Source organism: Liolophura sinensis, chromosome 13 (assembly GCF_032854445.1).
Source record: "Liolophura sinensis isolate JHLJ2023 chromosome 13, CUHK_Ljap_v2, whole genome shotgun sequence".
NCBI lineage: Eukaryota > Metazoa > Mollusca > Polyplacophora > Chitonida > Chitonidae > Liolophura > Liolophura sinensis.
In genome coordinates this window covers 20051910-20079354 of record NC_088307.1, presented here as the reverse complement: position 1 = coordinate 20079354, position 27445 = coordinate 20051910, and the positions used below count along the sequence as shown (strand labels likewise).

At 38.8% G+C, this 27445-nt stretch overlaps 1 protein-coding gene across 2 annotated transcripts; it reads right to left on the bottom strand.

Moving 5' to 3' along the window:
* Positions 1-7807: 7807 nt before the first annotated feature.
* On the bottom strand, positions 7808-25654 carry LOC135480480 (protein odr-4 homolog). Of its 2 annotated transcripts, none has more exons than XM_064760321.1 (12): positions 25471-25654; positions 24467-24655; positions 23967-24062; positions 21346-21452; positions 20698-20734; positions 19615-19752; positions 16348-16515; positions 15011-15136; positions 14206-14290; positions 12297-12485; positions 10295-10447; positions 7808-8282 (listed from the first exon to the last, which is right to left on the bottom strand). In XM_064760321.1, the coding sequence occupies exons 1-12, from the start codon at positions 25573-25575 to the stop codon at positions 8209-8211; spliced, it is 1467 nt and encodes a 488-aa protein (XP_064616391.1). In that variant the 5' UTR covers positions 25576-25654; the 3' UTR covers positions 7808-8208. The 2 variants fall into 2 exon arrangements, with proteins under 2 accessions (XP_064616391.1, XP_064616392.1); XM_064760322.1 differs by having other exon boundaries at positions 12297-12482.
* Between the last annotated feature and the right edge of the window lie 1791 nt (positions 25655-27445).

Below are 27445 nucleotides of genomic sequence, written 5' to 3'. Positions count from 1 at the left end.
TTGTGTTAAACAAGTCGCGCAATAAAAAAAGACCTGACTGTATCAAGCATTAAAAGAGAAGAAAACATAAAAATGATGCCAAAATCAGATGAAAGAGCATCAAAACTTATTTGTAAATATGATCTTTAATATTTTTTTGGATTTTTTTTTTTCAAGAGAAAAGGGTATTTGAAAATATTTGGGTATGGTGGGTATTTGGGGCTTTGGTATTTATCTTTGTTGCATAATAATGTTGTAAATAGGGATGTGAAGCTTGTCTGATAAATTTATTTGAATGTAAATTTGTTGTTTATATCGAAAGATATGCACTTGACTTAAATAATGAAAATATTTATGAACTTATTAAAATATAAATATGATCCAAATTGAGATTTAATACATTTGTTAGCTAAAAAGAACAAATTCTAGTGGAAAAATATTTATTAAAAAAATATTTTATTAAACCTGTGTTATATCCTCATTTATGACATTATTAAGGTTTTTATTCAAACATATTCTTAAGGTGTTATGCAGTGTGGACTGATAAAATTACACTTTTTATGAAGCCATGAAATTGGACAATCCAGCCAATGAAGTTTTGTCTCCATAATCAAAAAGGTTGTATAAATTGCGCTGAAAGTTGCTCTTCGATATATGAAAAGGTTGAGGAATTAGGGTACTCCGTATTTCTACATGTAATCATACATCATGGGTGCTTATTTCTTTGTTCATTTATTAATAACAGTAAAACAATTTGGCACAGGTAGAGATTTCTGTCACAATATTCATACAGGAATATCATCTGTTTTCCACAAGCTTTTGATTTCTGTACAAAAATGTTTGTCAAGTGGAAATAATGATATTGATTTCGATTTGCTTTGAGTTGTTTATTTATTTGAGTGGTGTTTTACACCAGTGACAGCGATGGTGGGAGGAAACCCAGGACCATCCATAGGTTGCTGTCAGACCTTCCCACATATGGCTGGAGAGGAAGCCAGCATGAGCTGGATTTGAACTGATAGCGACCGCATTGGTGAGAGGCTCCTGGGTCATTACGCTGCGCTAGCGTGCTAACCAACTGAGCCACGGAGGCCCCTTGAGTTGTTTATTCATCAGTTACATGTTTATGTCTTCATTAAGTCAGTGAAAACTGTTGTAAAATAATTCATTCACTACAGAATTCAATGTTGTTATAAATCTGACAACACTTACTCCATATGTTTTTATTTTCCAGGCATGCTGCTAGAAATGGATGAAACTTCCCTGCAAACTCTCTTGTACAATGAAAAACTTTTGTGGGAAAAAGTGGACTTTGCACATCAGGTGTTGTTGAAAAAGTGCAATGAGAATCCTTTGTGATACATGATCATAATTTCAAGGGTTTACGGATACACATTTACAAACATTTTACTTGAGATACTCTGTGATTTCCGTGGGTCAGAAGAGAACTGCAACATTCCACCTTATAGTATGAGGATTTTTTTTTTTTGCATTGTTGGATGAGATTGTCTTAATCAGACTGTAAAGACAAGCAAAGACACCAGTTTCTCCAGGTGCCTCCTTGGTAGTATGGACAACACATTACAGCCTAGTCATGCTAGTCCACAGGAGTATTTCTTCCCCGTGAGGTGACATTTTATTGATACCAGCTTCTCGCTGGCCTGTCTAAAATTGAATTTCTTACTTTAAAGAAGTTTATTGAATACATGTTCTAATATTAAAGAAGCAGCTGTATAAGTACAGCGTTTTGTCTGTCATTTGGTCACATCATAAGTATTCTTTTTTGGTTTTTGCATTTTGTATAATTACAGAAGTACTGGTACTGTAATTCTCCAACCTTTTGCATGTTTGCAAAGGTGTTTATTCAAGCATATTCTGAAGGCATTATTCTGTTAAGACAGATAAAATTATACTTGTGAAGCCTAGAAACTGGCCAACCCAACCAATGCAGTTTTATCTCCAAAATCCAATTAAATTAAAACTGCATAAAATGCACTGAAAGTCTTTCATATACAAAAATGTTGAAGAATTAGGGTATTAATTTTAAAAGTATTAAAGGTTTATTAAAAGCACAATTTACATGTATGAATTATAAACTTGCTTGCATAGTCGAGTTGTTTAATTTGTTTATTTGATTGGTGTTTTATGCCCTACTTAAGAATATTTCACTTTCCCGACGGCGACCAACATTTTGTTGAGGCACTGAGCTGAGCTAGGGGGTAATCCACCACCACCCACACATTGCAGACCTTTCCACGTACAATCTTAAAGGAAGCCAGCATGAGCTGGACTTGAATTCACAGTGATTGCATTTATGAGAGACACATTTCAGATCAATCTAAAATGGTTATTTCTGAAGTAACAAGATCACAATATTGCTTGACAAGGTAAATTCTGGGTAAATCATTAAGATAAATGTGTGGATATCTTTATTTCAGATAAAATAAAGGCCAGGAACATTCCAAGTTTAATAATTGAAATTTAAGTCTAAGATCGCTTCATGATCCCGGGCCATGGGGTCTGGGGCCTGACCTATACTTGGCAATGTTTAGACATATTTTGTGGGATCTGTGCGGTTTCTTCCACCCATAAACCCCGACTTCCAATACAGTAGTGAAATATTATTGATTAAAATGTGAAACAGTATTTATTTCATCTGTTTTAGATGCTCTTACAAGACTTGCCATTATACTTTCTATAGTGTTTCACAAATTTTTGTACCATTTATTGTCAGGAAAGCTTTCTGTGTCAGATGTTTTTTGCATTCTAGAATGCATGTTTAAAACAACAGTTTATAAATAAAGTGAATTTTTCGTTTCAAAACGAGCTCTTCTGTCGTTCGTATAGATCTCTGTTATGTATTTTGTGTTCATGAGTAGAAGATAACTAGTGTGTACCATGGAGACCAAGGTTAGTGTGGTAGCGCAGCGCAGCTCAGTGATTCATAAACATATCACCAATGTGATCGCTGTGAGCTATTCCTCCGTCACTAAGTCCAGCTCAATGCCAAATAAATTAAGTCAGAAGTTTGTCAGGTACCTGGTTGTACCTGAACATTCAATACAGCTGATGGTTTTACCTGAACATTCAGTATAGCTGATGGTTGTACCTGAACATTCAGTATAGTTGATGGTTGTACCTGAACATTCAGTATAGCTGATGGTTGTACCTGAACATTCAGTATAGCTGATGGTTGCACCTGAATATTCAGTATAGCTGATGGTTGTACCTGAATATTGAGGATAGCTGATGGTTGTACCTGAACATTCAGTATAGCTGATGGTTGTACCTGAACATTCAGTATAGCTGATGGTTGTATCTGAACATTCAGTATAGCTGATGGGTTGTACCTAAACATTCAGTTTAGCTGATGAACATTCAGTATAGCTGATGGTTGTACCTGAACATTGACTACAGCTGATGTTGTACCTGAACATTCAGTATAGCTGATGGTTGTACCTGAACATTCAGTATAGCTGATGGTTGTACCTGAACATTCAGTATAGCTGATAGATGTACCTATTCAGTATAGCTGATAGTTGTTCCTCAACATTCAGTAAAGCTGATGGTTTTACCTGAACATTCAGTATAGCTGATGGTTGTTCCTCAACATTCAGTAAAGCTGATGGTTGTACCTGAACATTCAGTATAGCTGATGGTTGTTCCTCAACATTCAGTATAGCTGATGGTTGTACCTCAACATTAAGTATAGCTGATGGTTGTACCTGAACGTTCAGTAAAGCTGATGGTTGTGCCTGAATATTGTGTATAGCTGATGGTTGTATCTGAACATTCAGTTTGGCTGATGGTTGTACCTGAACATTCAGTATTGCTGATGGTTGTACCTGAACATTCAGTTTGGCTGATGGTTGTACCTGAACATTCAGTATAGCTGACAGTTGTACCTGAACATTCAGTATAGCTGATGGTTGTACCTCAACATTAAGTATAGCTGATGGTTGTACCTCAACATTCAGTATAGCTGATGGTTGTACCTGAATATTCAGTATAGCTGATGGTTGTACCTCAACATTCAGTAAAGCTGATGGTTGTACCTCAACATTCAGTATAGCTGATGGTTGTACCTCAACATTCAGTATAGCTGATGGTTGTACCTGAATATTCAGTATAGCTGATGGTTGTACCTGAACATTCAGTAAAGCTGATGGTTGTACCTGAACATTCAGTATAGCTGATGGTTGTACCTGAACATTCAGTATAGCTGATGGTTGTACCTGAACATTCAGTATAGCTCATGGTTATACCTGAACATTCAGTATAGCTGATGGTTGTACCTGAACACTCAGTATAGCTGATGGTTTTACCTGAATATTCAGTATAGCTGATGGTTGTACCTGAACATTCAGTATAGCTGATGGTTGTACCTCAACATTAAGTATAGCTGAGGGTTGTACCTCAACATTCAGTATAGCTGATGGTTGTACCTGAATATTCAGTATAGCTGATGGTTGTACCTCAACATTTAGTAAAGCTGATGGTTGTACCTCAACATTCAGTAAAGCTGATGGTTTTACCTGAACATTCAGTATAGCTGATGGTTGTACCTCAACATTCAGTAAAGCTAATGGTTTTACCTGAACATTCAGTATAGCTAAAGGTTGTACCTGAACATTCAGTAAAGCTGATGGTTGTGTCTGAACATTCAGTATAGCTGATGGTTGTACCTGAACATTCAGTATAGCTGATGGTTGTACCTGAACATTCAGTTTGGCTGATGGTTGTACCTGAACATTCAGTATAGCTGACAGTTGTACCTCAACATTCAGTATAGCTGATGGTTGTACCTCAACATTCAGTATAGCTGATGGTTGTACCTGAGCATTCAGTATAGCTGATGGTTGTACCTGAATATTCAGTATAGCTGATGGTTTTACCTGAACATTTAGTAAAGCTGATGGTTGTACCTCAACATTCAGTATAGCTGATGGTTGTACCTCAACATTCAGTATAGCTGATGGTTGTACCTGAACATTCAGTTTGGCTGATGGTTGTACCTGAACATTCAGTATAGCTGACAGTTGTACCTCAACATTCAGTATAGCTGATGGTTGTACCTCAACATTAAGTATAGCTGATGGTTGTACCTCAACATTCAGTATAGCTGATGGTTGTACCTGAATATTCAGTATAGCTGATGGTTGTACCTCAACATTTAGTAAAGCTGATGGTTGTACCTCAACATTCAGTATAGCTGATGGTTGTACCTGAACATTCAGTATAGCTGATGGTTGTACCTGAATATTCAGTATAGCTGATGGTTTTACCTGAACATTCAGTATAGCTGATGGTTGTACCTCAACATTCAGTATAGCTGATGGTTGTACCTCAACATTTAGTATAGCTGATGGTTGTACCTGAATATTCAGTATAGCTGATGGTTGTACCTCAACATTCAGTATAGCTGATGGTTGTACCTCAACATTCAGTATAGCTGATGGTTGAACCTCAACATTCAGTATAGCTGATGGTTGTACCTCAACATTCAGTATAGCTGATGGTTGTACCTGAATATTCAGTATAGCTGATGGTTGTACCTCAACATTTAGTAAAGCTGATGGTTGTACCTCAACATTCAGTAAAGCTGATGGTTTTACCTGAACATTAAGTATAGCTGATGGTTTTACCTGAACATTCAGTATAGCTGATGGTTGTACCTGAACATTCAGTATAGCTGATGGTTGTTCCTCAACATTCAGTAAAGCTGATGGTTTTACCTGAACATTCAGTATAGCTGATGGTTGTGCCTGAATATTGTGTATAGCTGATGGTTGTATCTGAACATTCAGTTTGGCTGATGGTTGTACCTCAACATTTAGTAAAGCTGATGGTTGTACCTCAACATTCAGTAAAGCTGATGGTTTTACCTGAACATTCAGTATAGCTGATGGTTTTACCTGAACGTTCAGTAAAGCTGATGGTTGTGCCTGAATATTGTGTATAGCTGATGGTTGTATCTGAACATTCAGTTTGGCTGATGGTTGTACCTGAATATTCAGTATAGCTGATGGTTGTACCTGAATATTCAGTATAGCTGATGGTTGTATCTGAACATTCAGTATAGCTGATGGTTGTACCTGAACATTCAGTATAGCTGATGGTTGTTCCTGAACATTCAGTATAGCTGATGGTTGTACCTGAACATTCAGTATAGCTGATGGTTGTACCTGAATATTCAGTATAGCTGATGGTTGTACCTGAACATTCAGTATAGCTGATGGTTATACCTGAACATTCAGTATAGCTGATGGTTGTACCTAAACATTCAGTGAAGCTGATGGTTTTACCTGAACATTCAGTATTGCTGATGGTTGTACCTGAACATTCAATATAGCTGATGGTTATACCTGAACATTCAGTAAAGCTGACGGTTGTACCTGAACACTCAGTAAAGCTGATGGTTTTACCTGAACATTCAATATAGCTGATGGTTGTACCTCAACATTCAGCATAGCTGATGGTTGTACCTCAACATTCAGTATAGCTGATGGTTGTACCTCAACATTCAGTATAGCTGATGGTTGTACCTGAACATTCAGTATAGCTGATGGTTGTACCTGAACATTCAGTAAAGCTGATGGTTGTACCTGAACATTCAGTATAACTGATGGTTGTACCTGAACATTCAGTATAGCTGATGGTTGTACCTGAATATTCAGTATAGCTGATGGCTGTATCTGAACATTCAGTATAGCTGATGGTTGTACCTGAACATTCAGTATAGCTGATGGTTGTACCTGAACATTCAGTATAGCTGATGGTTGTACCTGAACATTCAGTATAGCTGATGGTTGTACCTGAACATTTAGTTTGGCTGATGGTTGTACCTGAACATTGACCACAGCTGATGGTTGTATCTGAATACTGAGGAAATCTGATGGTTGTATCTGAATATTGAGGAAATCTGATGGTTGTATCTGAATATTGAGGAAATCTGATGGTTGTACGTGAATATTGAGAAAATATGATGGTTGTTTCTGAATATTGAGGAAAGCTGATGGTTATATGTGAATATTGAGAAAATATGATGGTTGTTTCTGAATATTGAGGAAAGCTGATGGTTGTACGTGAACACTGAGGAAAGCTGATGGTTGTACCTGAATATTGAGGAAAGCTGATGGTTGTATGTGAATATTGAGGAAAGCTGATGGTTGTTTCTGAATACTGAGGAAAGCTGATGGTTGTATGTGAATATTGAGGAAAGCTGATGGTTGTATCTGAATAATGAGGAAAGCTGATGGTTTTACGTGAACACTGAGGAAAGCTGATGGTTGTACCTGAATATTGAGGAAAGCTGATGGTTGTATGTGAATATTGAGGAAAGCTGATGGGTGTATGTGAATATTGAGGAAAGCTGATGGTTGTACGTGAATATTGAGGAAAGCTGATGGTTGTATGTGAATATTGAGGAAAGCTGATGGTTGTATGTGAATATTGAGGAAAGCTGATGGTTGTAGGTGAACACTGAGGAAAGCTGATGGTTGTATGTGAACACTGAGGAAAGCTGACGGTTGTTTGTGAACACTGAGGAAAGCTGATGGTTGTTTGTGAACATTGAGGAAAGCTGATGGTTGTATGAGAACACTGAGGAAAGCTGATGGTTGTATGAGAACACTGAGGAAAGCTGATGGTTGTATGTGAATATTGAGGAAAGCTGACGGTTGTATGTGAACACTGAGGAAAGCTGATGGTTGTACGTGAACATTGACTAAAACTGTTGGTCGCCCATGAACATTAAGCAGTGCTTATTCCATCTAAAAAAAAGAGCTCAAGCAACTCTAAAAATCACAACAGTGTCATTTCTTTGACAGATGTTCACAAGCTTTATTTAGCAATCAGATATATATATAAACAAGATACAATGAAGAGCTGATGTTCGTTAGTAAACGAATGATTGTTGATGAAACATACACTAGTGGTTTTGTCAGAATGAGGAGAACTGCTCAGTTCCCACCGTACAATATTAAACCAGTATTAAATTGAAAAATGACAAGAAAGCCTGTAAACACTGGAAAATCTGGGAATGATTTTAAGAAAATCTATTTCATGGCCTAAACATTTGGTCTGGCTACAAAGAACCACAATATATAGTAGGATGAGCTTAAATTACTCAGTATTTACAAAAAAACAAAAAAAAAACATGTTTATCCTGACCAGATGAATTGTACTTTTAGCACATATTAAATCATTCTTTCGAAGGCCAATTGCTGACTAGCTTTCTGTTCCCAGGTACAGATAGGACATTCCAGCAATCACAGCTGCTAAAGCCCCACTTGCCACAACACCTGTAATCAGAAGTTAAATGATTTATTAAATAGCTGTTTCATTTCTAAATGAACCTAGAAAATTTAGAAATTAGGCGAAAATTTAATACATGATGGAAACCCTACAGAACAGAGCTTACACAATGGCTCTTTACTGACACAACATCATACTTGTTTTCTTGCTATTATGGCCACCTGGCTATTAAAGTAAAATTTCTGAATCAAAGGTGGCTTTTACAGTTACCAAGCATGTTAGAAAAAACTGACTCCACCCCTCTTTCGAAATAACTTTTTTAGTTATCTAAATTTTCTTTGCCTTTGAGATTGGATCCTGGGTCTCCAGCTTACCACTCACCTACCTTTAACGAAGTGAACAAGCAAGCATCAGTAGAACGACCATTAAAAACTTTATTTTCTAGACTACTATTTTTATCAAATGAAATGTAAGCCAATGTGTTGGCTGGTAAGGTGGGCTTAATGGACCACGTGGATCCCATAATCCATAATGTATGTCATCACTTTTTTTTTCGCTTTTTCTATATCACTAAAAGAGGAATACACACCTGAACAAATAAGTGTAGAAAAATCAGTGTGACGTCTTTTGATTTATTTACTGATTTGAATGGAGTTTCACACCGTACTCAAGAATATTTCACTTATGTGACCATTACCAGCGCTACACAGAAGGGAAACCAAGGAGACATGGTCGAAAAAGTATACTATCAATATGATCCCACAATGCCCATGTTACATTCCAAACCGCATTTAAATCAATGAAAAAAATTTTCAATTTTGAATTCTACAGATACCAAATTTTCAAAACAAATTTCAATTTTGAATTATAGAGTTACCAAACTTTCAAAAAAATGTTCAATTTTGAATTACAGAGTTACCAAATTTTCAAAACAAATTTCAATTTTAAATTATAGTTACCAAATTTTCAAAACAAATTTCAATTTTGAATTTCAATTTTGAATTACAGAGTTCCCAAACTTTCAAAACAAATTTCAATTTTGAATTATAGAGTTACCAAACTTTCAAAACAAATTTCAATTTTGAATTATAGAGTTACCAAACTTTCAAAAAAATGTTCAGTTTTGAATTATAGAGTTACCAAATTTTCAAAACAAATTTCAATTTTAAATTATAGTTACCAAATTTTCAAAACAAATTTCAATTTTGAATTTCAATTTTGAATTACAGAGTTCCCAAACTTTCAAAACAAATTTCAATTTTGAATTATAGAGTTACCAAACTTTCAAAACAAATTTCAATTTTGAATTATAGAGTTACCAAATTTTCAAAACAAATTTCAATTTTGAATTAGTTACCAAACTTTCAAAAAAATGTTCAATTTTGAATTATAGAGTTACCAAATTTTCAAAAAAAAATTTCAACCTTTTGAATTATGGTCTTTCTGCTGAAATCCTCACATTTTCAGCTATTAATTCTTTCCAATTTGGTCTGCTGTATCAACCATAACAGACACATGACAGATGTTGTCTTATTTTAAAAAAAATTTGCATGAAATTCAGCACTTTTTGGCATTGTCACACTCAAGACGCCTGGTCAGCTTTGTCACGTTTGTGAACCAAGTGGACCTACTAGAGGCACAGAGTTGTTGTGTTGTTTTTCATCCTTAGGAGCCTCCCTGTTCGAGATGGTTAGCATGCCAGCGCAGCACAGTGACCATTGAGCCTCTCACCAATGTGTTCGCTTTGAGTTCATGCTGTCTTCCTCTCCGGCTGTACGTGGGCAGGCCTGCAGCAACCTGCGGATGATTGCCCTGGACTTTGCATGGTTTCCGCCCACCATATTGCTGGCCCCCAATGTATAAGTGACATATTCTTTATTACCGTGTAAACCATCAATCAAATTAATAAATAAATCTTTCATCCTTGTGATAATTAACATATCCTAATCTTGGAGCACAGAGATGAAATATAGTTTTCAAAACTTAGAAGCTTTCAGCATTTGCATGCACAAGACTCATCCAAAGAACTCACAACTGTGCATATTTTAGAACAACTCACCAATAGCTCTGACACCAGCTCCTGGTTCAGACAGCAGGCTGCCGGCAGATGAGGAGTGAGATACACTGTCAACATTGGGTGGCGGAGCAGATGTTCGCCCCTCACAGGAGGCAGAATCTTCTGCCTTCAACATGTCATCACGATCTTCATCATCTAAAACAGGGATGGACAAATAAACTAATGACGCAATGAAGTTAGATGGTGCACCGATATGTGAAAAGTGGATTGACATTTCAATTTATTTATTTATTTATCTGATTGATGTTTTATGTCGTGCTCAAGAATATTTCACTTATATGACAGTGGCCAGCATTATGGTAGGAGGAAACTGGGCATAGCCCGGGGGAAACCCACGACCATCCGCAGGCTGCTGGAAGACCTTCCCACGTACGGCTGAAGAGGAAGCCAGCATGAGCTGTACTTGAACTCACAGGATTGACATTTTGAGACATGATTTCCACCAATCTGTGCAACAGAATTCTGAATTTCTAAGATATCCTTCATGTCATATGGTACAACCGATTTCCGAGATACAATTTCTATCAGTTGGTACACACCACATTTCTGGGGAGTTTCTGGGGTATGATTTCTTAACATTTGGTGCACATTACAGAATTTCTGGGTATGATTTCTACCAGATGGTGAGACCACTGAGTTACTGGGCTAAAGTTTCTACCAGATGGTGGGCACCACAGAGTTTTTGATGTATGACTTCTAGCAAAGAGTGGTCACCACAGAGTTTCTGGGTTATGACATCTACCAGAGAGTGCACACCTCAGAGTTTCTGGGGTATGATTTCTACCAGAGGGTGCACACCACTGAGTTTCTGAGGTATGATTTCTACCAGAGAGTGCACACCACAGAGTTTCTGAGGTATGATTTTTACCCAATTTCTGAGATATCCTCCCTGTCGGATGGTACATCACAAATATGATTTCTACTAGATGGGGCACACCACAGAGTTTCTGAGGTATGATTTTTACCCAATTTCTGAGATATCCTCCCTGTCAGATGGTACACCACCGATATGACTTCTACCAGATTGGGCACACCACAGAGTTTCTGAGGTATGATTTTTACCCAATTTCTGAGATATCCTCCCTGTCAGATGGTACACCACAGATATGATTTCTACCAGATTGGGCACACTACAGATATGATTTCTACCAGATGGTACACCACAGACATGATTTCTACCAGATGGGGCACAACACAAGGAGTATAGTCTGAAAATTTATACTTGATGATGACTGATTTACTTTCAACAATTAATAGGGCATGTTTGGTCTGAAATGAACCCACAAATCTGGGACATCTATGATTTGCCCTGACTGTAAATGACATCCTAAAAGCTGTTACATTTTTAGTTCAATATGAATGATGAGGGGTAAATACAATGTTACAGCATTTCAAATATTTTGCATACATGTATGTTACGTTAAGCAACAGGAGAGTTTTGAATTCAAACTCTTTTGTCGATGAAGGTAAAAACAGTACCCCTTATGGCACAAATGACAATTCCTTCCTTTAGAAACTTCTCAGGTTCACAAACATTCAGCTTCTTCATTTTCTTCACCATTTGTCTACTCTAAATAACTTATTTGAGAAACTTTTTTCAGACACCCACATCATAGTAAATATAATCCTGCAATAATTGTGTAAAATTTTTAACACAGCACATATTTCCTTAGTTGCTGGTAACACATACCCTATATAAAGACCTCTGTGGACATTCAAATTCATATTCCTTGAAAAAAACATGAAGTTTGAAACTGCAGTTGGAATATATATATAGATGTATATATACATATACATATAGTCATATACTATCTCAACGCTGACACCAACACCAACAACAATACTGACACCAACACCGACACTGACACTGACAACACTGACACTAACACCGACACCGACACCACTTTCCCTCACTCACAATAGCAGGCCTTACTTCATCATAGTGAGCTAAAAAAACAGGATAGTTTTTATTTTGTACAGGTACCTAGGAAAGACTCGGCTTCCAGTTCCAGGTTCTCTTCCTGCAGGCGTATGTCCAGGAGTTCAGAATACCGCTCCATTATGTCCTTGTTGGTCTCATCTTTGAAGGCATAGTCACAGAATGTGATCGGAAAGCCAGGCACGTGGGCGAACACCCGCTTGGGTGTGTCATACAGTTCATGGAGGTTTGCTACTGAGGAAAAGAGAGAGAAATAGCACAGGGAATGAATATAGTAAATCATCATTGATTTTCATGGAATTTTTCACAAATTGATTACTCTACCACTCTACTATAAAGTTGGTGAAATATTCATGTAAAAATTTATCTAATTTACAGTAAATCGCAGTTATCCTATTTCCTCAACCTTTACACACATAAGACAGAAATGTTCAGTGTGATTTATACACCTTTTTAATGTGATTTATTTATTTATGTGATTGGTGTTTTACGCCATACTCAAGAATATTTTACTTATATGATGGCAGCCATTATTATGGTGGGAGGAAACCAGGGGGAAACCCATGACCATCTGCAGGTTGCTGGAAGACTCCCCATTTACAGCTGGAAAAGAGCCAGTATGAGCTGGAATCACAGCAACCGCATTGGTGAGAGGCTCCTGGGTCATAACGCTGTTCTAGCATGCTAACCAAATGAGTTTGTGATGTTGGAGACAAAACTACACTGGTTGGGTTAGCCAGCTTTAGGGCTTCACAAAAGTCAACAGAGTCAACACAGAATAATGTCTTCAGAATATGCTTGAATAAACACCTTGCAAACATGCGATAAGGTTGAAGAATTACAGTGTATGTAACTACACGGGTTGTCACCAAATGATCACCCTTCCTGTACCACAGTTCATAGAGAAAGATGATTATTTGGTGAAAAATTGTGTGAAATTATATCTGACTCGCTGCACCATAGGCAAGCTGAACAACTAAACAATTGAAAAATACATGAAAGGTGCTAAATGAAACCACGAGTATGGTTTTAAAGGAACATTAAGAAAGGTATGCCAAAAATAAAGAGAGAAAAAACAACTCATGCATATTTTCATCAATGATTGAAATATTCTAAAATGACATGATCTGACATCGCAGTGCCATTTAGGGCTCTCCTCCAAACAAAGCTGTTTTGACACCTACCACCTCTGACATCACCACAGCAGGCTACATAACATCCAGCTTCACCACATTATTTACTTCGTATTAGAAAATAATAACCAAGTGTTATTTCACATTAGTGTTTCACATATTTCACCTAAGTGTTTCACATATTTCACATATATTACACGTCACCGCAGCAGGCTACTTAATTTCCAGCTTCCAGGAAAACTGTAGTTTAGTGCCATTTTATATGTTAGGCCACATTATATACTACGTATTACAAAATAACAACCCAGTGTTTTTTCACATTACTGTTTCACATATTTCACGTCACCACAGCAGGCTAATTCATTTTCAGCTTCAATGCTGAGGCCTTATGTTTTTAATGGTCAAAACTTTTATCCCTGATATGACCTTCCATGATCACAATACTATAAATCTGGGAGAAAAAAATCTCAACTTCAATGAACGTCAACGACACTGATCAAACAAATGCTCCTTGATGTCCAAAGAAATTACAAACACATCTGATGCCAAAATACAGTTCTAAAAAAATGGCCATAATTTTGACCAAAATTGACAAAACAGCGTGAAATCCTACCCTGACCTGCAATTCATCAAGATGAGGCCATGTACCATGTTTCAGTTCAATAAGATAAACCATTTTTGAAGAAAAAGTCTGGAAAACTGTTAGGTGATGGACAGACAGATGGGATGTAAGCCTATAGCCTGGTCCCTTTATCACCCATAATACATCATACAAAATCTAATGACGTGGAGAAAGACAGACAGACAGCAGTTCTACTTACCTCTATCTTCTTCAATTACATTAATGTCTTCGCATAAAAGCTGGCAGCGAGATGACAAGCTTCTTATCACATCCTGCTTGATGGCCTGCCAAAAAAAAAACAAATCAAACAGTTCTGATTTGCTTCCGGAACTTCCAGGAGCCACTTTCATGAAACCATGCGAGTCGCATTTCTTGTAACTTTTCTCACAAAAGACACTGCCTAGGCTACAGTGTCATAAGACGCAGTTATTCACAATCCAACTTACGAAAAACTGATTTATGAAATTTTGTGATAGTGGGCTCATGTATGGTATTCCGTTCCTTTATAGGAAATGTGGCGTTAAACTCCAGCGCCCAGTTTCACGAAGCACTCTTCACATTACCTTAACTTAACTACCATATCAACCAGTACTGTAGGCAATACGTCGTCATGGTAGTTGCAAGCTTGTAACACAAAGAGAACTTCATGAAACTGGGCCCAGGTCTGTCCCTTTGTAGGCTTCTATTAAAAAGTCTACCATCACCCCATTTCTGTGGTGAACAATACGCTACAAAGCCTTGCTTGATGCTCACGAGTACCTGTACATGTATTCAGTAGTGCAAATAAACTACTTCAATTCTTTGCTAATGTATATGCATTCTAACAGGTTATCCAGGTACCAGTTAGACTGATTGATTGACTGATTTTATTGGTGTTGTAGGCAGTACTCAAGAATATTTCACTTTCATCACGGTGGCCAGCATTATAGTGAGAGGGAACCGCACAGAGTTTGGGGGACTCCACCACCAAAATACTAGTACATGCGTATGACACAAACACTGACCTCTATTCCTTCGTTCACAGTAGCCTTGTTGTGGACAAACGCTCTGCCTGAGATTGCCCCTGAGATTTGCATTCTGGCCCCGCACTCTGACAATACTGGCCCACTGGTGATACCCTTATCACTAGTCTGTAATGCAAACAGTTTTCTTCCATACAAACCAAACTGCCTAATACAGCAAGGTCATCATACAAAGTAGCACAGAAAAAGCCACAGAATTTCTCATTTTTACAAGTACGTTTACCTTTACCAGTCATGTAGCTGTGTATAGTAAAATTCCAAGTAAGAATCAAAGACAAGAAACAGAGTGAATTTTTATACATACATATACCTAACAGGATAGTTTGTTAACCAAAGTCTCAATTTCTTCAGAAAGCACATGCGACAATAGCAGTACTGGTACGGTCTTGACCTAGCAACATGCAACAACAACAGTATGACCGAGACCATCATGCAGGTGTTGATGTTCTTCGGTTGTTTCCAATGAGCGACTCCAAGGAGAAAAAACTAAAGAACTTTACACCAATCATTTGAGTGTATGTTCTTCTCATTCCTTTCAACTGAACTCGAAGCAAACGATTTATGGGGACAGTCCATAAAGCATTCATCAAGCACCATGAAACAATATAATGTAACAATAGGAGTACTGGTACAGTGCGAGTGAGTGAGTGCTTGGGGTTTAACGTCGTTCTCAACAATTTTTCAGTCATATGACGACGAAGGAATCATTAGGGTGCATGTACGTGTAATGTGCCTCCTTGTTGCAGGACGGATTTCCACCGCTCTTTTATTTAGTGCTGCTTCACTGAGACGACTTACCGAAGGCAAGCAAGCCACCCCGCCCGAGCCATTATACTGATACGGGTCAACCAGTCGTTGCACTATCCCCTTCATGCTGAACGCCAAGCGAGGAATTTACAACTTCCTCTTTTAAAGTCTTAGGTGTGACTCGATCAAGGATTGATCCTGGATCTACCGGTCCCGAAGCGGACGCTCTACCAACTGTGCTATCCGGGCCGGTCTACTGGTACAGCGTTCATCAAGCACCATGCAACAACAGAATGTAACAATCGCAATACTGGTAAAATTCTTATTTCTAGGGCACCAAAAATGTCTAATATTATATTTCACATTTGGTCAACACTGATTTTGGGGAATCGGAACAAGGTGCCGACATTAAAGTCTGGAGAAAGAACTAACAAAATTTGCCTGGTGGCAGTGTTTAGCTTGAGACTGAACAAGGTAAACTGCCTGATGTTAATCTGTCATTTCCATGCGGCTGCAATACGATCAATCGGCATAATGGAGAAGAAAAAAGGGGAGACAACTGGTGATCTTACTGCAGAGAGGAAGAGGTCTACTACATATTTATGGTGAGTTGTGGAGCCCTTTGTCAGCCGTCCTTTCTTGCTGTCTGTGAACTCGAGGGTCTGGTCAAGGTTACGCATCTGCTTGTTCACTGTCGCCAGGGATTCCCAAATGTTGTTACAGTATGGTGTTAAGGAGGTCTGGCAATAAAATGACACCCAGGTAACATTATGTAGTTTTTATGCTCTAGACATTTGGCCCACAAATGACTGTTTGGAGACAAATAAGTCATTACATATTAATCTTGGTTTCCCAGAATTTATCATCTTATCTGATAAACATGCTAAACAAACATAAAAACACATACATTTCTAAGACGAATTAGATGGTCTAGGGGTACAGGCAGAGTCAGATTGATGGTCACTGTCACACACACACACACACTACTCACTTTGATTTGTTTACTGAGGTTCTGTGTGGCTGTGTCTAGGGGTACAGGCAGGGACAGATTGATGGCCACTGTCACACACACACACACTACTCACTTTGATTTGTTTACTGAGGTTCTGTTTGGCTGTGTCTAGGGGTACAGGCAGGGACAGATTGATGGCTACTGCCACACACACACACTACTCACTTTGATTTGTTTACTGAGGTTCTGTTTGGCTGTGTCTAGGGGTACAGGCAGGGACAAATTGATGGCCACTGCCACACACACTACTCACTTTGATTTGTTTACTGAGGTTCTGTTTGGCTGTGTCTAGGGGTACAGGCAGGGACAGATTGATGGTCACTGTCACACACACACACTACTCACTTTGATTTGTTTACTGAGGTTCTGTGTGGCTGTGTCTAGGGGTACAGGCAGGGACAGATTGATGGTCACTGTCACACACACACACACTACTCACTTTGATTTGTTTACTGAGGTTCTGTTTGGCTGTGTCTAGGGGTACAGGCAGGGACAGACTGATGGCCACTGCCACACACACACACTACTCACTTTGATTTGTTTACTGAGGTTCTGTGTGGCTGTGTCTAGGGGTACAGGCAGGGACAGATTGATGGCCACTGCCACACACACTACTCACTTTGATTTGTTTACTGAGGTTCTGTTTGGCTGTGTCTAGGGGTACAGGCAGGGACAGATTGATGGTCACTGTCACACACACACACACACTACTCACTTTGATTTGTTTACTGAGGTTCTGTGTGGCTGTGTCTAGGGGTACAGGCAGGGACAGATTGATGGCCACTGTCACACACACACTACTCACTTTGATTTGTTTACTGAGGTTCTGTGTGGCTGTGTCTAGGGGTACAGGCAGGGACAGATTGATGGCCACTGCCACACACACTACTCACTTTGATTTGTTTACTGAGGTTCTGTTTGGCTGTGTCTAGGGGTACAGGCAGGGACAGATTGATGGTCACTGTCACACACACACACACTACTCACTTTGATTTGTTTACTGAGGTTCTGTGTGGCTGTGTCTAGGGGTACAGGCAGGGACAGATTGATGGCCACTGTCACACACACACACACTACTCACTTTGATTTGTTTACTGAGGTTCTGTTTGGCTGTGTCTAGGGGTACAGGCAGGGACAAATTGATGGTCACTGTCACACACACACACACTACTCACTTTGATTTGTTTACAGAGGTTCTGTGTGGCTGTGTCTAGGGGTACAGGCAGGGACAGATTGATGGCCACTGTCACACACACACACTACTCACTTTGATTTGTTTACTGAGGTTCTGTTTGGCTGTGTCTAGGGGTACAGGCAGGGACAGATTGATGGCCACTGTCACACACACACACTACTCACTTTGATTTGTTTACTGAGGTTCTGTGTGGCTGTGTCTAGGGGTACAGGCAGGGACAGATTGATGGCCACTGTCACACACACACACTACTCACTTTGATTTGTTTACTGAGGTTCTGTTTGGCTGTGTCTAGGGGTACAGGCAGGGACAAATTGATGGTCACTGTCACACACACACACACTACTCACTTTGATTTGTTTACAGAGGTTCTGTGTGGCTGTGTCTAGGGGTACAGGCAGGGACAGATTGATGGCCACTGTCACACACACACACACTACTCACTTTGATTTGTTTACTGAGGTTCTGTTTGGCTGTGTCTAGGGGTACAGGCAGGGACAGATTGATGGCTACTGCCACACACACACACTACTCACTTTGATTTGTTTACTGAGGTTCTGTTTGGCTGTGTCTAGGGGTACAGGCAGGGACAAATTGATGGCCACTGCCACACACACTACTCACTTTGATTTGTTTACTGAGGTTCTGTTTGGCTGTGTCTAGGGGTACAGGCAGGGACAGATTGATGGTCACTGTCACACACACACACACACACACTACTCACTTTGATTTGTTTACTGAGGTTCTGTGTGGCTGTGTCTAGGGGTACAGGCAGGGACAGATTGATGGTCACTGTCACACACACACACACTACTCACTTTGATTTGTTTACTGAGGTTCTGTTTGGCTGTGTCTAGGGGTACAGGCAGGGACAGACTGATGGCCACTGCCACACACACACACTACTCACTTTGATTTGTTTACTGAGGTTCTGTGTGGCTGTGTCTAGGGGTACAGGCAGGGACAGATTGATGGCCACTGCCACACACACTACTCACTTTGATTTGTTTACTGAGGTTCTGTTTGGCTGTGTCTAGGGGTACAGGCAGGGACAGATTGATGGTCACTGTCACACACACACACACACTACTCACTTTGATTTGTTTACTGAGGTTCTGTTTGGCTGTGTCTAGGGGTACAGGCAGGGACAGATTGATGGCCACTGTCACACACACTACTCACTTTGATTTGTTTACTGAGGTTCTGTGTGGCTGTGTCTAGGGGTACAGGCAGGGACAGATTGATGGCCACTGTCACACACACACACACTACTCACTTTGATTTGTTTACTGAGGTTCTGTTTGGCTGTGTCTAGGGGTACAGGCAGGGACAGACTGATGGCCACTGCCACACACACTACTCACTTTGATTTGTTTACTGAGGTTCTGTTTGGCTGTGTCTAGGGGTACAGGCAGGGACAGACTGATGGCCACTGCCACACACACTACTCACTTTGATTTGTTTACTGAGGGTCTGTGTGGCTGTGTCTAGGGGTACAGGCAGGGACAGACTGATGGCCACTGCCACACACACTACTCACTTTGATTTGTTTACTGAGGTTCTGTTTGGCTGTGTCTAGGGGTACAGGCAGGGACAGACTGATGGCCACTGCCACACACACACACTACTCACTTTGATTTGTTTACTGAGGTTCTGTTTGGCTGTGTCTAGGGGTACAGGCAGGGACAGATTGATGGCCACTCGTGTCTCCAGACGGATAAAGCGATCCAGTATAGACTGGTATTTCCACTCGGCTGCTCTGTAGGTGCTCTGTAACCCAGAAAAACCAATGGTCAATGGAAGGGTCCTAGATGTTCACCAGCCATCATATTCACATCCATTCCATTTTCTATTGAAAACACTTGTGGTCCCAAATTAAAAGTTTGCAACCAATGTGTGCGATGTCTGATCTACTTCCAACAATGCTGCTTGCAACTATACAAATTGGTGTACTTGGGTGACAATGTTAAACAATTTTGGAGCTTAGAACTGACAATTTCCAGTACTGTAAATCTTTGACCTTTTCAAACATTATAGCAACAAATTTATGCTAAAAATGAGTTGTTTTTGGCATTAAAGATGCAAGCTTCATAAAACCACACAAGTTACTTCTCTATAACCCATAGTTCTCTGAAAAATTTTCAAAATCTTTGTTGCAGAGGAGGTTGAAAAGGTTGAAGATTTAGGCTACTGTAAGTGGGATATTATTCTATCTTCTAAACACCATTAAAACACATTTTTAAGACCAGGTTTTACATCACTTAAAGAGCTTTTCCAAGTCAAAAAGGGCTCAAAATTGCCTTTCGAAGGGAAAAGACCTGACACCAGGGTAAAAAAATTCTGTTACATGTATGAAGTATAACACTAGTAGAAGCGTGTAGAATAACTGAAGTGTCCTCAAAAATAAAATCTTCTGTACAACCTGATACATATGACATGAAAATATTAATGAGGTAATGTTGTGACAGATCTAGTGCCTTCTAATAAGGCCACTAAGTGGAATGACAAGATACATGCGTTCAAAACACATAAATCTGAATGAAGTGAGTGATGGATGTTTTTTGTTACACTTTTATTAAAACGCAAAAACACTGAGGCTGGCGTCAGAAGTATTTTAATGAGTGAGTGAGTGCTTAGGGTTTAACGTCGTACTCAATAATTTTTCAGATGACGTCAGATGACGACGACATGAGCTGACTGCATACAAATACTTACCAAGTGGTAATTGACATCTAAGGTACGGCATGTTAATCTGGATAGGTGTTAAGGCAAGTTCAAAAGATTTAACAGAACAATGACTGACTTGATGTTTACCACAATTCACCCACTTAAGTCAACAGAATGCTTTAACAGTGACTCATTAATCAGAACAATGACTGACTTGATGTTTACCACAATTCACCCACTTAAGTCAACAGAATGCTTTAACAGTGACTCATTAACCAGAACAATGAATGACTTGATGTTTACCCCAATTCACTCACTTAACTCAACAGAATGCTTTAACAGTGACTCATTAACCAGAACAATGACTGATGAAAGAGAACACTGTTTGATTTAAACAGAAGCCATAGCAAAGTGAAAACTTAAATAGAATATCACACTAATTACTTTTTTAATTGAGGAAGCAACAGATTCAGTAAAATATGGATTGACAATTCGATCAACCTAAGATATTGTTAATATTTTAGTAAATCCACAATAACTGGTCTTTCCATTCATTTGTTAGATTTTCCCCACGATGTTTACCAAGTCCAATGGGCAATGCAAACATCCAAGCATACTTTTTCATCTGAGAGCATACGTGTGAAAACATTTATCATTTCTACATCCTTACATAAAATCAGTGTTGAAAAAGGATACTTTCTAGTTTGGGAACAAATTTGTACAAGTATTCTGTCCATCATGTTTTGACCTTTACTCTGGAGTATTCTCCCTTTGTCTACAGAACGGTGGACTGCATACAGCAACTATGAAGAGAAAAATTAATTCACTAAAACGATTAGTATTTCACGCTGCATTTACACACCTGTCCATTCCATATCTGAAAGCAGTCATTTTATTTATTTATTAATTTGAGATGTGTTTTACGCCATACTCAAGAATACTTCACACAAAAAATGGCAGCCACCATTATGGTAGGAGGAAACCAGGCTCTATATCCGTGACCATCGACAGGTTGCTGACAGATCTTTCTACGAATGACTGGAGAAGAGGCCAGTTTGGAATGGACTTGAGCACACAGCGACCTTGTTGTTGAGAAGCTCCTGGTCACTGTGCTGTGCTAGCACTCCAGCCACTCAGCCAAAGAGGCCCCCAGCGACTGTAATATGAAAAACCTGGAGAACCCCAACAGGAAAATGGCATATTGGCAGATACATGTACAGACTGCATTTGACCTGAAATTACATCCGTGACCTAGTTACTCATTTTGCCTGATTCTAAGAGTTCCACTGATCTCAGCAAGACGTTTTGAGGTTTTTTTCAGAGAGTAGGATAGTATTTTTTAGTGGAAAAATGTAAGTTTCAACATTAAAAGTAATACTTTGTTATATTTATACATCTTTGCCTCTGAAAATGCACGATTTGGAACAACTTTTCAGGTCAAATACGGTAACCATGGTAGCACATGTCTAGACATTTTACAAGGTCACAGTCAAGCTAGAAGCTGCCAGATATGAACGCCAGACTATTAGTTTACTTGGACAAAGGTTCATTTGAATCCTTACTTGGAGCTCTGACACACAAGGAAAACATGAAATTGTTCTAAATCTGTTAATTATTAATATTTAAGGCATCAGTATGAGGGGCCAAATTAACACTCAATCGAGAATAATCGATATCAATAAACTGAATTAGCGATTTCGATAAATAATGGCATTTATATATATCAATAAATGAATTCTTGATAAGAACATTTATAAATGAATTAGTGATATTGATAAATGAATTGACATTATCGATAATTCCGCCTTTTTTAGCCTCCGATAATTACAGCTCCTTCCTGACATCTCGTAACATATTAAGAATGAAATTTGCCAAATTTTCATCATACCGACAGGGTTTTATACTAGTACCTGTATCACTTGTGCTGCTGTGCACGAATTCATGTTAGCCCAAATATTTATAACCAGAATTGTTAATGTGAAAGTATGTATGATATACCAGTATTATTGTTAACAGGGGTTACACTTTTTGAATATAGCACAGATTCTAGTGCTGAAATTTGGCTGCGGGATTCAAACCAGCGACCTCAGAGTCAGGCACCAAATCACCAGCAATATTTTCAGCACTAGAATCTGTGCTATATTCAGAAATGTGTGTTGTATCTGCTTTTCTTTCACTTTCTTGGCATACCAAAGACTACATTTAAAGCCTTATTTTAATTTCATTACAGCCAATACACAGTCATGACAACTTTGATTTGTCACGGATGAAGCTGTTGAATTTTACCACCCTGTACCGGGGTCTAAAATTCACGTGTATGAATCCCTGCTGTGTCCCCATCATGAGCACTCCACAGTCGGTTCCATTAAATCGCAACAACTGAGATGGCCCTGATTCTGCTGCCTTACTACCTCGACTGCTGTTAATTGTTGATTGATTTATCGATAAATGATTTATCGATATCAATAAATGATTTATCAATGTCAATAAATGAATTAGTGATATTGATAAATGATTTATTGATATCAATAAATGATTTATTGATATCAACAAATCAATTAGCGATATTGATAAACGAAACAGCGATATTGATAAATATTTATGGATAAATAATTTTCGATTAAGTGTTTAATTGGCCCAACATACATCCGTAGATATAACGATATTGTAGAAGTTTTGCAACATTACATTACTGATATATTTATTTGAATTCGACCTTATGCTGTGAAAGGTTTCCCTTACACGGCAGTCGGGCTCATGAGTGGATAAAAAAAAAGAGTTCCTGGAGTATAAAAGAACAATCCTTCACCAGACAAATCTCCTTTTTTCCTGCAGTTCCATGAGAAACTACGCTAAATTTTTAAACTTGGGTGAAGAAAACCCTAGAGAATAGAGGAAACTTTAAAAATTTAAGAATAAGGCAAAAATCAGAATTTCAACATGCACACCAATGAAAAATAGTTATAAGTTTATCAGTGAAATGTTTACGAATATAGGGTGGTCAGTTATACGAGTTGAAGAAACCGGAGCGCCCGAAGTAAACCATCAACAGACCTTTGGCAAGTTACTAATTAACTTTCGCACACTTGATGTACAGATATGCACACTATATTGGTGGAAGGCAAATGCAGCCACACAAGCGCCATCAATGGACACACAAACACAGTGAGACAGGAAGTATCTACAAACTCCCTGTTCAACCATACGATTCAACCCACGCCATGCATATCCTAGTAACTGACAGACAACCACCCTGATCATTCAAAACAGTCCGCTCCTCCACATAGCAATTATAAATAGTTAAGATTAAAACCTACCTGTCGCAGTTTAGCTTGAGACGCCTCCATCATCTTTGGGGGGGCAATTGCAAAGAGGCCTATGACTGACATTCCCCCGGGCAGCATTTTAGTGGTCTGTCAAAGAAAACCTTTGCTATACCCACAGCAACTTAGCAAAAAAATGTATTTAAAACTAAATGCAGTAAACACATCTCACACTCCTGCATTGTAAGAGAAAGGAACTAGGATCCAGGGCCCCATTTCTCAAAGGGGTCGTAACATTACCCTGCCCTAATCACCATGACGTCACATACTGGTGGCATATGCCGCCTTGGTACATGCAACCAAAGTTGGAATTACGACTGCTTTGAGGAACTGCCCCCAGTTGTTTAACAGTGTAATAAAGTTTAATCAGACTTTAATCAGGCTATACCACAGATTTTGATCGAAAAGGTAACAGTCCACGGCACACCTGGCAGCATTCATGTCGTTTCCCTTGTCCTTTAATACTATTAATTTCAGTGCAATTCTTAGTCTACCTGTTTTGCATGAGTCGACACCCACAGCTCATTAGCATCTTCAAGTGATGCAGGTCGAGGTACGCTCCGCATCTCTTTGTTAGAGTCCTCTTCTTCTGCCTCATTCTCGCTCTCAATATCAGCGACATCCTCCACTGGTTCAGGGGTTCTTGCCACGTGTATCACATAATCTCTCTGAGAACCGTCCCCCTGTATGGACAAACACCATTAACAATCACAAACTTGTGATAAATTATGGTATTTGTGCTAAAAATTGCATACTAAGAGGCAAAACAAAAAAAGCTTATAAAGTATTCCTTTAGGTGTCAATACTGACATTTTCCAGCAGGACATGTAGTCCTGCATGTACCATCCAAACAAACTTCCAAACAGCTTTCTAGATAGAATAGAACTAACAGAATCAGGCAATGGATGTATCATCTGAAAATGTATTTATTTTTAAATCTGTGCAGTTGTCAAGTCTCAGAACAGGTTAGTTGATTAAGAGGACCACTCGGCTGACAGTGATTTAATGCACATTTAGGGATGCGGTGAATGTTCCTTACCATCAATCTGACACACTAAGAACAGTTTCCCTCTGTAACTCTCTTAACACTTTGTGTTACTGAATTTAGGAATTACATTCCATAACTATGAAACAATTAGAAGTCAATGCACCTGGGCGTGGAAGTAGGAGTATGAATTAATGTGTACATCAGGAAATGCTTACTTTCCTTCTCATTACTATTAGACAGCCACTAATGGTCATCCTTTCCTTATTCAGGCAACATGATTTAACACCATGTGTCGTAAGTAACTCGAAGGAATTTAGATTCTGACCACACACTCAGTTTAACATTCAATTACAATACAACACAAAGTAAACAAGTGAATACAACAGATGACACTGGAGCAGGCATACAAAAACTCAAACACGACGACATATCATGAACTAGTCGGTAACAGCGTTGTTGTTGTACACAGGTTTAAATGACAGGCGAAGTGACAGCGGTTTGGAAACTCACTTGGCCTTGCTGTCCGATGACAAGTCCAATGTTCCACGATCCATCTGCGACCAGTTTTGATAGGTATTTTTGCACACTTTCGTCTGCAAATATTAGCCTACCCATTTCAAGCTGGTCTGAAATTACTCTGTCATGTGTGAAGTCAACAAAGTTTGGGCAGCATCGTTAAGTTTGCAACGACATATGGAAGTGCTCCACGTGAAACGAATGTATCATAACAGCGCCACCACATAACAAATGATAAAGGGAGATAACGTAATGAGACAGGGACGATAACTGAAAGGTTTGGAGCAATATGCGGCTTATTTAAAGATTGTTTGCAATAAATTCCCATTCAGATTCGACCGGCGTGAATCACTCTGAAAGAAAGTGTGTTTTTAACGTGAAACAATGTACTACAGAGTAAAATAATCAGTAGGCATTGCAGAAACTGGTCAAATTTGCTGGTCGGACTAAGGGGGAGATAATCCCGAGACACGTAATGAAATTGCAAAATAATGTCTCATGGTGCAACGTTAGTTAGTTAGAGCACAGCCAGACTTAAATGTTCACATTTATAACCACTTACACCTGTGAAACCAATCTTATGTATTCAAACATGGTAGTTGGAGTTGGAATTTATCCGGTTTCCACGATAGTTTCATGCTTGTGTGGATTTGTTGGCGATGACACATGGGAACACCTACCTGGAATTGATAGTTGAGACAACTGTGACTATGGACAGACAAATTATTTGGTACTCAGCAGTAGTATATTAAACCCAGCAAAGGAAGTACAGAGGTGTTCAAGGTAAGCTTATGGAACAAGACAGGGCTGTAATAATATACGTAATCACAGCCTGACATAACTAGATCCGATACACCGACAGTGGTGTAATTTTTTATCACATATTTAAAGTACAATATTTTGAACGTCACTATTACCATACCGGTACCATTGTCTTATATTTGCGATTATCATACATATATATCTTTGTGAAACTGTGTCCGTATGTACATGCTCTATAAAGCTCAACAAACGTACACGCCAAAACTATATTAGGACACATATTACGGGCAGCTGTAGTACATTGCAGCGCGAAAGGGGAGACAACCTACAGCTATACCCAATTGCTATAAGCTTGTCATCGTGATAGGACACCAAGATAAGTTTTTAAAACATATATATATATGCTTGGGTTTTGCGTCGTATACAATTTTTCAGTCATTTGACTTTTTTTCCACATGACTATAGTCTATTTCTTTTAACCAGTCACCTATATTCAGTTATCTGTATGAGTAACTTTAACTGAGCAACATTTAACGTTGTTGTATTCGCAAAATATCACAAATTCTACACGTTATGTCCGTATTAATGTAAGGAATATCCAATTAGAATACTTTCTCTAATTCATAATGCTAAACTCTATAAGCATGGTTTCGACACCAAAAACTTTGTCTCGGGTAACGTCATTAATTCAAAAGCAAGTGGCATGCTGGGCAATGGGTGTGGGGAGATATTTGTTTTAAGCGGTTAGAACAAACTCCATGCATTACCATAGCCTACACTACTGTCTCAATGAATAGACATTTTTAGAACAATTTCCCCACATCTAACTCTAAAACTATACTGGTAGGAGATCCTATACTACAAAAGATAAAATAAAATTAATTTATGAAGGATTACACTAAAATATGCAAATAATTTCACACAGGGCAAACGTTATAAACAGGGTATATTGCTGTCAAAACCGAGCTTTTGCGATGTATCGTATGTTAGAAAGTGTTCTTTCATTTTCTTTGCAAGAAAATTTGTAGTACAAATAGTACTACCCCAGTGACTTTGAAGAAGGGTTTTCCTTGAGGAGAATTAAATATGTGGAACAAGGTTAATTAGTTTTATTTATTTATTTGATTGGCGTTTTACGCTGTACTCAAGAATATTTCACTTGTACGACGGTGGCCAGCATTATAGTGGGAGGAAACCGGGCAGAACC

Excerpts from the sequence above, each read along its gene's own strand:
- LOC135480480 (XM_064760321.1), bottom strand. The coding sequence starts at position 25,575 with ATGGGTAGGCTAATATTTGCAGACGAAAGTGTGCAAAAATACCTATCA. Across the intron at positions 16,516-19,614 it reads ACCTCAGTAAACAAATCAAA|ACCTCCTTAACACCATACTG; the intron begins GTGAGTAGTGTG and ends TTTTATTGCCAG. Across the intron at positions 8,283-10,294 it reads AGCTGGTGTCAGAGCTATTG|GTGTTGTGGCAAGTGGGGCT; the intron begins GTGAGTTGTTCT and ends TTCTGATTACAG.